Here is a 12380-nt window from a genome sequence, read left to right on the forward strand (position 1 = left end):
TACAAACAAATTGGACTTACGAACGTACTCTCGAAAGGGAACTCGTTCATATATAGGGGACTTACTGTAGTTGGAATCATATACTATGTAGCCTTTTCAGATTGGCTTTTTTCTCTTAGTGATATGCATTTAAAGTTTATCCATGTCTTTTTATGGCTAGATAGCTCATTCCTTTTTTTTAACTTTTATTGGAGTATACTTGCTTTACAATGTTGTGTTAGTTTCTACTGTACAGCAAAGTGAATCAGCCATATATATACATATATATATATATATCTCCCCTCTTTTTTGGATTTCCTTCGCACTTAGGTCACCACAGAGCATTGAGTAGAGCTCCCTATGCTATATAGTAGGTTCTCATTAGTTATCTATTTTATACATAGTATCAATAGTGTATATATATCAATCCCAATCTCCCAATTCATCCCACCACCTCCTTCCCCCTTGGTATCCATACGTTTGTTCTCTACGTCTGTGTAGCTCATTTCTTTTCTGCACTGAATAACATTCCACCGTCTGAATGCACGACAGTCTATCCATTCACTTACTGAAGGACATCTTGGTTGCTTCCAAGTTTTGACAGTTATAAATAAAGCTGCTATAAACATCTTTGTGCAGTTTTTTTGTGTAGCCATAAGTTTTCAACTCATTTGGGTAAATGTCAAGGAACGAGATTGCTGAATTATATGGTAAGGATATGTTTTGTTTTGTAAGAAAACACCAAACTGTCTTCTAAATTGGCTATTTTGCACTCTCACCAGCAATGTATGAGAATTCCACATCCTCATCAGCATTTGGTGTTATCAGTGATCCCAATTTTGGCCACTCCGATAGGTGTGTAATTAAATCTCATTGTTGTCTTAATTTACATTTCCGTGATGACTTATGATGTGGAGCATCTTTTAATATGCTTATATGCTGTCTATATCTCTTCTTTTGTGAAGAGTCTGTTAAGATCTTTGGCCCATTTTTTTTTTTTGCGGGGGTCGCGGGGGGTTGGTACGCGGGCCTCTCACTGTTGTGGCCTCTCCCGTTGCGGAGCACAGGCTCCGGACGCGCAGGCTCAGCGGCCATGGCTCATGGGCCCAGCCGCTCCACAGCACTTGGGATCTTCCCCGACCGGGGCACGAACCCGTGTTCCCTGCATCGGCAGGCGTACTCTCAACCACTGCGCCACCAGGGAAGCCCCTTTGGCCCATTTTTAAATCAGGTTGTTTGTTTTCTTACTGTTGAGTTTTAAGAGTTCTTCGTATATTTTGTATAACAATCCTTTATCAGATGTGTCTTTTGCAAATAATTTTTCCCAGTCTGTGGCTTGTCTTCTAATTCTCTTGATATTGTCATTCTGCAGAAGTTTTTAATTTTAATGAAGTTCAGCTTATCAATTATTCTTTTCATGATTCATGTTCATTTGTGTCAGGGAGGAAGAAATTTTCCTCTACCCTTCTAGATTGTTCTGGCTGGTCTAAGAATTAAATTGACATGAGACAGATTAACAGGAGAAAATCAAACCAAAGTTTAATAATGTGTATACAAGGGAGAGACCAGGAAAACTGAGCAACTTGCCAAAATGGCTGAAGCCTCACCTTAAATACCATCCTCAGATAAGACAAAAGAGGAACATTTTGGTACATGGTTTTGAATTATGGTTTTCTCGGGGTATATGCCCAGTAGTGGGATTGCTGGGTCGTATGGTAGTTCTATTTGTAGTTTTTTAAGGAACCTCCATACTGTTCTCCATAGTGGCTGTATCGATTTACATTCCCACCAACAATGCAAGAGTGTTCCCTTTTCTCCACACCCTCTCCAGCATTTATTGTTTCTAGATTTTTTGATGATGGCCATTCTGACTGGTGTGAGATGATATCTCATTGTAGTTTTGATTTGCACTTCTCTAATGATTAATGACGGGAATAAAGACACAGACCTACTAGAGAATGGACTTGAGGATATGGGGAGGGGGAAGGGTAAGCTGTGACAAAGTGAGAGAGTGGCATGGACATATATACACTACCAAATGTAAAATAGATGGCTAGTGGGAAGCAGCCGCATAGCACAGGGAGATCAGCTAGGTGGTTTGTGACCACCTGGAGGGTTGGGATAGAGAGGGTGGGAGGGAGGGAGACGCAAGAGGGAAGAGATATGGGAACATATGTATATGTATAACTGATTCACTTTGTTATAAAGCAGAAACTAACACACCATTGTAAAGCAATTACACGCCAATAAAGATGTTAAAAAAAAAAAAAAAGACCAAAGAGGATGTTGATGGTGCAGAGTCAGTTACGGGAGGTTACTGACATTGATCTATTTGTTTACTCTTTCACCAGTACCTCACTGTCTTGATTATTGTAGCTTTATAGTAAGTCACTAAGTTGGATCATGTCAGTCCAAATTTGTTCTTCTCCTTTAATTAATTGTGTTGGCTATTCTGGGTCTTTTGCCTCTTCAAATAAACTGAGGACTCAGTGTGTTGATACTGACAAAATAACTTGCTGGGACTTTAACTGGTATAGCATTGAATCTACAGATCAAGTTGGGAAGAACTGACATCTTGACAATATTGAATCTTCCTATGCATGAACACAGAATCTCTCTCCATTTATTTAGTTCTTTGATTTTGTTCATCAGAGTTTTATAGTTTTCGTCATATATATCTTGTACATATTTTTAGATTTATACCTAAGTATTTCTTTTTGGGGGCTGCTAACATAAATAGCATTACATTTAAAATTTTTAATTCCACTTGTTGTTACTATATAGGAAAACATTTGATTTTATATACTGACCTTGAATCCTGCAACCTTGTAACCATCACTTATTTGTTCCAGGAGGTGTCTTTGTTTGTCTGTTTGTTTTGTGAATTCTTTCAGATTTTCTACATATATGATCATGTCATCTGTGAACAAAGACAGTTTTGTGTCTTCCTTCCCAATTGTGTACACTTTTTTTTACCGTTTTTCACCTGATTTCATTAGCAAGGACAGCCAGTATGATGTTGAAAAGGAGTGGTGAGAGGGGACATCCTTGCTTTGATCCTGATCTTAGTGGAAAAGCTTCAGGTCTCTCATCATTAAGCATGAGGTTAGCTGTAGGTTTCTTTTTGGGGTTTTTTTTTTTTGCTTTGTGCAAATGAATTTTATTTTATTTTTTATTGGAGTATAATTGCTTTGCAGTGTTGTGTTAGTCTCTGCTGTACAATGAAGAGAATCAGCTTTGTAGTCTTTATCAATTTGAGAAAGTTCTCCTCTACTCCTAGTTTACTGAGAGTTTTTATCAAGAATGAGTGTTGGATTCTGTCAAATGCTGTTTTCTGCATCTATTGATATGATCACGTGGTATTTCTTTTTTTAGTCTGTTGAAATGATAGGTTACATTATTTGATTTTCAAATGTTTAACCAGCCTTATATACCTGGCATAAATCTAATTGGGTCATGATGTATAATTCTTTTTATACTTTTTTGGATTCAATCTGCTAATATTTGGTTGATGATTTTTGCATCTATGTTCGTGAGAGATACTGATCTGTAGTTTTCTTTTCTTGTAATATATTTTTCTGATTTTAGTATAAGAATAATGCTGGCATCACAGATGAGTTAGGAAGTATTCCCTCCGCTTTTATACTCTAAAAGAGACTGTAGAGAATTAGTTAAATTCCTTCCTTAAATGTTTGGTAGAATTCACCGGTGACCCATCTGGGCCTGGCATTTTCTGTTTTTAGAAGGTTATTAGTTATTGATCAATTTCTTTAATAGATATAGGTCAAATTTTGTCTTTAAGAAAAGAAATTTAAATGTTAACTTGTAGAAAATTGGTAAGATGCTAATATTTTTGTCTAATAGAGATACAAATAACTTTTGTCCTTTACAGATGAAAATGCTTTCTGCTCTGTAGAGAAGATAACACAAAAAGTTATAGTTTACTGCTCTGTAGGACATTAATCAGATTTATATCTAATTTACCAATAATTTAGAATGATTTCAGTATTCTTTCGTTCTTACACTGATATATATAAAACATTATTTCCCATATCTTTCTTGGAACCAGATTTGTTTCTTGCTGCTTCCTTAATAATGAGTTAAAATAAAAACTTGACTCACGTTTACTTTATATTTGTATGAGAACTTTTTCAAACATTTTGAAATTATACTTTTGAAATTTTATAGGAATACAGCTTGGCCAAATGCCTTAAATTGCATGTCTAAGAATTGATCCTAAGGAAATAAGTATGTGCTCAAAAATTTAGCTCTAAGACTATTTACTGTGTATAACAGTGAAATACCGGAAACAAATGTACAACATTAGGGGACTAATTAATACCTAAATTTGTTTTAAGATGGTTGTTTCTGGGTAAATGGAATTTGTAGATTTAAAAAAATTCTTTTACCTTGTTCATATTTTCTTGTGACACTTTTAGAAGAAGGAAAAAGCAAGCTGGTAGGTCACAAAGTCTAGTTTCATTGGTCTTGCCATTTTTGCTGACATCTATTGAGGTATTTAGCCTCTGACCTTAGTCTCCCCCTCTGCTCCAATTCCTACCACTATCTCAGGGAACTTCAGAGTTCTGTCCTTTGACAGAATCATCTACCCACACTAGTTTCAAATTCCTTAATATCCCATTTCCAATGACCTTCTTCACTTCTGTAATTCACTCCACAGAAATTGTAGATCCCGTCTTCATTTAGAACTGTTTACCTCTGACACTTCTGTGCTTTTCACTCTGTTTTGATTTTAGATGAAAATGCCTTCATTGTTCTTCCGACTAAAAGTAACACATGTTTAACTGCAAATTTTTTTCAGAAAATACAGAAAGATTTAAAAAAGAAAAATCAAAACCTGGCAACTTAGAGCTGACCACTCAGCATTCTGTAACCATTAAAACTTTTCGCTAGGAATAGTTTTTTGTTTGTTTGCTTTTCAAAATGGGAATTTACTATTCATTTTACTTTTACAATCTGCTTTTTGCCACTCAATGACTTATTTTTTCAAGCCAATAAATACACACCTATATCATCATTAATGTGGCTGAAAATATTTTATTGTATGGCTATAATATTCTTTATCTGACCCAAGGTGTCTCAACCTCAGCACCAAAATTTGGGGCTGGATAATTCTTTGTTGTGGGAGGCTGTGTTGTCATTGGAGGATGTTTAGCAGCATCACTGCCCTCTACCCACTAGATGCCAGTAGCACTGTCCTCCCTGCCCCCCACCCCTACACACCAGTCATGACAATCAAAAATATTTCCACCTATTCCCAAATGTCTTCTTTGGGTAATGTTAACGTCCAGTTGAGAACCACTGATATAATCAACCTGCTATTGTTTGTTTATCTACTTTGTCACAATTAAAAACAGTGGTGCTTATAAAGATCCTAACATATAAACTCAGCACTTCTGCAAATTACTTCTGTAGTTTAAGTTTTTATCAAGAAAGAGCGTATTTAAAACTTTGATGTCTATTCCCCAGATTTCCTCCAGAAAGGTGTATCAATTTATAATACCATTAAAATAGCAGAAATGTCATTTCCCCAGATCTTGTTCATTTCTAGGTATTATCAATCTTTTTAATCTTTCTTGGTGGTAAGCAAAACAAAATATTACTTTCCCCTTTTAATGTGTAATTCTTTGATGGCTAACCAGGTCAGTAACTTTTACTATGTTTATTGACCACTTGTATTACTGCTTTTATGAACCACCTATTAATGGCCTTGCCCATTCTTGATTTTGTAAGAGCTATTAATTCTTCCAGTTTGCAATTTTTTGGGTAACCTTTATGCTGAGTTTTCCTTATAGAAGGTATACATTTTTATGATGTTAAGTTATCTGCCTTTTTATTATGTTTTTACCTTTAGTGGTGTCGTGCTTAGAAAGATCACCTCTGAAGTCTTAAACTTTAGTGTTTTAGTCTATTAGGCAGTTTTATTCCTCCATGTCTTTCACACTCTAACACTAAATTTCTTTGACCTCTAGACCACTGCAAATAAAATTTGAACGTACATAGGACTGGAAATCTTATTAAAATGCATGTTCTGATTCAGTAGGTTTGGTGTGAGACAAGTGACTCTGCATTTCCAGCAAGCTCCCAGGTGATGTCAATGCTAGTCCTGGACCACACTTTGAGTGGCTAGGTTCTGGACCTTCAGCCCTCAAACCCCAGGAGATTGGCTCTCTCCTGAATTTGCTTCCATTCCTTACCTAGTGTGAACCCCAAGGGCAATAATTTCAACTATACCTCACCCCTTTGTTTATCTGGAATAAGAACCCTGGCGACCTCCATCCCAGTATTGACCAAGCCACCATCTTCTCCGGGCTCCAGCCACAGCATCACTAAAGGAAATCTCAAAACTGCCACTTGCTTATGTAACAAATGTTTGATTTCTAAAGTCAGATCAGAAATCCTTCACTTTGTTCCTTGACAGTTCCCTTTCCCATTCCTTAGAGTAACTTTGCCTAATCTCCTTGACCCTATTCCACCTCCTTTCAGGCCTCCAGTCAATGAACGACAATGAAAGAACTTCTTCAAACCATCTGGTAAAAATCACAGTTAGCATAGCAACTGCTGCATACTTTTTCTTTTAATCCGCTCAAAAACCCAACACCATCGTATTAAGATTTTCCAACTCTTAGAAAATTCTGCTTAGATTTATGAATTAAACTGGTTATTTACTTAATAGATACCTCCCAGAGTTCTCACAATATGCCTGCCAACCTTATTTAGGTAAGCACAATTATCATTTCCATCTTACCGACTAGGAAACTAAGGCACAGAGAGTTGACACAACCGTTGAGTGTCAGAGAAAGGACAGGGACCCATATCATGTGATGATATACTCATAGCTCAAACTTCTTTACTCTGCTACCCGGGAATCACAGGGGGCCTCAGGTTCCAAACCGCTCGATTCTACAGTAGTATCTGTATCACAAACAAAGAAGAGGCAGGATGAAAAGTAACCTTTAAAAATTGTATAAAAAATAAAACAATAACTTATATAACAACAAAAAAAGAGACAAGCATTCACTAGCGGTTCTCAGCTCTTGAGGGCACGTTCCATTCACATTCCTGGGCCTCAGAAGTTTTGTTCAACCTATCTGGGGTGGGGCCCTGGCACTACTGTTTTTAATCTGTTAAAGGGGCATGTTATCCCAAATCAGTGCTTTTCAAACGTTTTACATTCAGTGGACCCGTGGCACAAGCCCCCCGTTACTCTGATAGGTAATGTGTGACAGGTGTGCGCAGTCTTGGCCCGTCCCACACACCCTCTGGGTAAAGGCAAAGTCCTTGCTATCTCTAGTGCAAACACAGATCACCCCATCCTTCCAGAAAGAAGCATTTTAGGTAGAGATAACTGAAGCTGGCCTAGGCAGTGTTAGTGGAGGCAGCGTTGACTTTACAGTGATGCCTCTGATGCCTTCTTCCGTGTGGTTTCCAGATTGCCAGTTTTCAATGTAACGCTGATTTAGTCAAATCTCATACACTATAAATATTTGTCGGAAAATTTCCTGGACTCCATACGACGGCATTTAAAACTTCTACACGCACGTTCTGAAATGCCACGCGACTGCAGAGCAGGGTTGGGCCGCCTGGCGCAGCTGGGAGCGCGGCCCTGGCGACTCGGGTCGGCGCCGAAGAGCAAAGGAGCCCGCTCGGGGCTGCGGGCGCCCGAGACTCGCGGCGCCTCGTGGGGCTCCAGGTGAGCCCAGTACGCGCCGGCCCGCACCGCCCAACTCGAAAAGCCGTCCAAGCCTTTAGCGTCTCCAAGCTCGCTGCAGCTGGAGACACCTCGTGCCCCTTTGGTGGAGCGCCCCGGACCCCTTCAGCGGACGGAGCCGTGGCCGGGGTGAGCGCACTGCCAACCTGGGGCGCCGGCAAAAACGGGCCGCGCGAGGTAACTCGGTTTCGGGAAGCTCGCCGCCGCGCCCAGGGACCTAGAAGGAGGCCGAGGAGCCCGGACCGCCCGGCTCGGCCCCGCCCCGGAGTGCTCCTCGCGGCGCCTGAGTGGGCCGGAGAGACGTCAGTCAGGCGTCGTGGGTGGGACCCTGGCCGGGCTATTAATACTGGGTCCCGTCTGGTGGCAGCCGCCGGGCGGCGGTGCGCGCCTGGGCTTGGGGTGAGGAGCGGGACGCGGGGGGTCGGGCGCAGCTGCTGCAGCTGTCGGGCGGCGGAGAGCGGCCGAGACGTGGGGAGGAAGAGAGGGTGGGAGGCGGGATGGAGGGCACCAGGGGCTGCCCGTGTTCCGGGTGCGCTAACTCCCGAAGCTGTTGCTTCCAACTTTTACGTCCTTCGGAAGCTGGGAGTGTTAGTGCCGGGAGATCTGAGACTAGACAGCGGAGCCGAGGCGAGTAACGTGCACACTACCCACTACCCCCTTCCTCACCTGCTCAGCTTTATTATTGTTTTTATTCATCTCTAGAACATGGACTGCGCCCGCCTCTGGCTAGGGCTGTTGCTGCCTGTGATAGCTGCGCTGGACTTCAGCTACCACCACCAGCCAGAGATGGAAGAGTTCCTGAAGAGTATTTCCCAAAACTACAGTTCTATCACTCACTTACACAGTATCGGGGAATCTGTGGAAGGTAGGGTCCGTTTCGTGTACTTTCCCAAACCCCTAGTCCTCAGTTTCATTCATTAAATATGCCTTAGCCTCCTGTCCCCTCCCTCTCCATGAAGCGACTCAGAGGGTCTCGAGCGGTTCCATCCCTGCCTTGCGTGTTGGTTGTTTCTGCTTTTGTGTGTTGTGTTGCTTTTTGTCAGGGGAGTAGTAAGACCTGAATTTTACTAAACGTCTCCGCTGTCGTTCGGTGTCGAGTGCTTTGCGTTAATGGCGTTCTGTTTTGGGATCTTGCAGACAGTGATTTCCTGGGATGAGTACTTTAGGTTTTAGTTTTCTACATGAACTTCTGCCAAGGAAGTCTGTTTACCCATCTCAGGTTTGTTTCCCTTTTTGATGGCTTCTTTAAATATGACTCGGACTGTTAGGATCGTGTCTTCAAGTCTCTTTTAAACTAAAACAGGGCAGTTCTGTTGGTGAGATTTCTGTGTCACGTATAATTAGCCCTATGGCTTAAAGTTATGCAAAAAAGTGGCTTTGGTACTGATTAAAAGGCTATTTTAAAAGTTATCCATTTGAACGAGACAATTGCTGGATAATAAGTGTACCATAGCAGTGATTGGTATTGCTCTTAGTATTTTCACGTTCATTATTAATTACTTTGTTTTAATTTAGAAACCATATATTAAGTATAAATATACAACTATATATTAAGTAATTCTAATTTTAGTAGATAGGAAAATTGAATCATAGTGAAATTAAGTATTTTGCCCTAGAACACTCAGATCTTGAGTGAGTTTTATAACCAGGATTGGCACTCAGATGATTCTACTTTAAGGCTTAGCCATTTTGGGACAAGGCAAATAATTTTACCAGATATTATTATTTCTCAATCTTTTATTATATTGGTACCTCCCCAAAGAGATTAGCAAATAACTTAATGCTTAAATTATAAGTTTTGTCAAGTGTATGTAATTTGGATGTCAGCTCTTTATAAGGTGTATTTCAACCCCGTGTGAATTTTAGCTCTGAGTTTTTCAACCAATTTGTGAGTCTCTTAATTACCATATTCTTAAGTAATCGTTTTCCAAACAATTAAGGGCATGGTTTTTATATTTTAAAAGTATTACATAAATTTGTTTATGTGCAACGCAACAAAAATTCTTGGCTTATGTGTGTAATGGCATTTTTGTTTTTAAACAACGTTGCTAAGGAGTTGGAGCCAGAATTACTCTATATTTTGCTGTATCATCCAAACTTATAGAGGTTGGATGTATGAGAAAGCATATCTTGAATCAGCACGTGTATTCAGCCTTTTGAAATCATTTTCCCCTAGGGCTAGAGAAGAGCAATTTTAAAAGATCTAAGAATACTAATTATATTAATAAAGGAAATATAGAACACAACTAACTTGAGTTATTGTTCAGTCATTTAACCCACAAGGTGATGCCAGTGTTGTTAATTTTAAGTACTAAATGATTTGGTTTTTATTTTTTTCAAGCACAATGCTTGTGACGGGACTCTCAATGTCAACCAGCTATTTTGATCTACCCTGCGTGCTATCAGACCACGGTAATAATGAGAGGCAGCAGGCTTAATTGTTTTTACCTTGTGTGCACTATTGTGGTTAAAGGACTGAGGAATTACCATGTAAAAAATAAAATCTGACACTAGTTTAGGTCAAATATTTGTTTTGAGTATGTTCTGAATAATTACTCCGGTTTAAGAAAAATCCCAAATCTGCTGTTAGGTTCTGAGTAGTAGGTTAAACTGCTCGCTAGTAACTGGGAGTCGGTTGCCAAGCGTATTTGTTGGTACTCTTTTCACTAGATGCACAGTTTCCCCTGGCCATCCTGCCCTCTGATGTAAGATAAGCTTGCTTAGCAAACAAGATTTACCACATGTGTTATTTATTTTTCTTTGTTATTGTGAATGTGGGCAACATACCTAGAAGGGAAAGTAATCTTCCTACCTCGCCAAATACATTTTTAGTTTTTGTAGATGCATATCACGTGTATTTTCATTACCGTAATCATGGATTCTCTTCTGCTTTTTTTCCCCCAGTTCACATTATTTCATTACGTATTTCCATGAATTGAAAGGTCTGCAGGTGTGAGTTTATTGCTATATAGTCTTTTATCCTCGATTATGTGAATTTCTTAATCATTCACCTCTTTGCGGCATCTATATAGCTTCTGGTGGCCTCTGTTATAAACAGTGATGCTAAAAAAACCATTGATACATGTCATGATTAATGGCCTTCTATTATAATTGGTTTTTTTCCAGTTTTTAATTTTGAAATGTTTGAAACCTACCCAGAAGCTGAGTACATATATACACTTCACCTAGATTCAGCCAAAGGAGACAGACCATATTTCAGTTGAGCCTTCTAGAGGAAATCCCACTACCTAATATCAGAGTAAAGAAAATCTTAGGTAAAACAACAGAGGCAACTATAAAACAAAAAGAACAGACAGCTGAGTTGAGAAAAATCAGAACATGTACAGTGTTCATTGATTCATTCCTTCATTCAGTTAAGGGAACACCTCTCCTATCCTTTTTTTTTTTTTAATTACTCCTAAGCCCCTTTGTCTAGCATGTTCCTGGCACGTATTCAGTGATTTTTATCTGTTTGTTTAGTGGCTTGACTATTTGCTGAGGGATAGCTATGTGAAGCAAGCAAAAAGTTGTGCCATTTGTGCCCTGCTATCAGGTAGCCCCCTTTAAAATACAAATGTATTTATTATAGATTCCCCAGCTATTCTCTCCACATCCCCCCAAATTAGTTCTAGGACCACTTTAAATGAGATTTCCTACCTCTCTTTTCTAAGAATCTTGTCTTTCCTCCTGCTGAGTCTAACCTTGATCTGAATAAGGAGGGTTGCAAAGAGCAAGGGTTAGATAATAAAATTTGTTCTAAAGTGCTTTCCATGTATTTGGTGTTGTAATACATTATTTCAATCTCAACAACTCAAATAGGCCTTATACTCATTTACAGAAAGGATCCAATGAGGCACAGAGAAGTTAATTAACTTGCTGAAGATCACACAGCTGATAAGTGTTAGAGGGAGGCTTCAAACTCAGATCCACCTTCTCTGAAGCACATCTCTTTCTCATTAAGGAAGTGGTTTGACACAGATGTGGCTGGTCACATGAAGACTGAGGTAGTTACTGGAGGGTTTCAGAGTCATGTTTTGGGCACACTAGATCTGAAAGTAAAGCTTCTACCAAGGATCCAACACAGTAGCCAGTAGCCACTTGTTTACTGAGCAGCTGAAGTGTGACTAGACCAAATTAAGGTGTGCTAAAAGTGACTTTGAAGATTTCATACAAAAAAGTAAAATAGTCCATTAATATTTTTATATTGATTCCATGCTGAAGTGGTAATATTTTAGATATAAAGGCTAAATAAGAAACATTTTCTAAAAAACTTCACCTGTTTCTTTTTACTTTTGTTAATATGGTTGTGGTTTCTAAAACATTTTAAATTACATATACGACTTGCACTATATTTTGATTGGGCTGTGCTGATCTAGACAGAAATTTGTTATTAGCAATTTTCTTTTTCTGAGTACAAAAGGAACTCAAGCTCATTTAGAAAATTAGGAAGATACAACAAAGCACCAAGGAGAAAAATAAAATCTCACCGTCCAAAGGAAACACTTAGTAGACCTGAAAGACTACATGCCCTGTTTTGTGCCTTTCTCCCCTCCCACTGAGCCAAATATCTTGCTTGCCCCTGCAAACATGTTATTTCTAAGACCTGAGTTTTAATGCCTGCTTTTTGTCCTATCAATGGATATACTATTGTTTATTTAACTTACACCCC

The 12380-nt window shown here is 39.2% G+C and overlaps 1 protein-coding gene across 2 annotated transcripts in view; it reads left to right on the forward strand.

Moving 5' to 3' along the window:
- Positions 1-8416: 8416 nt before the first annotated feature.
- CPM (carboxypeptidase M) overlaps positions 8417-12380 on the forward strand; it is an 86146-nt gene continuing 82182 nt past the window's right edge. For both annotated transcript variants that reach the window (XM_065887590.1, XM_065887591.1), the window contains exon 1: positions 8417-8576. In XM_065887590.1, coding sequence (XP_065743662.1) covers positions 8417-8576 — 160 coding nt within the window. The remainder of the gene's footprint in view (positions 8577-12380) is intronic.

Source organism: Phocoena phocoena, chromosome 11 (genome assembly GCF_963924675.1).
Source record: "Phocoena phocoena chromosome 11, mPhoPho1.1, whole genome shotgun sequence".
In the NCBI taxonomy this organism is placed as follows: Eukaryota; Metazoa; Chordata; class Mammalia; order Artiodactyla; family Phocoenidae; genus Phocoena; species Phocoena phocoena.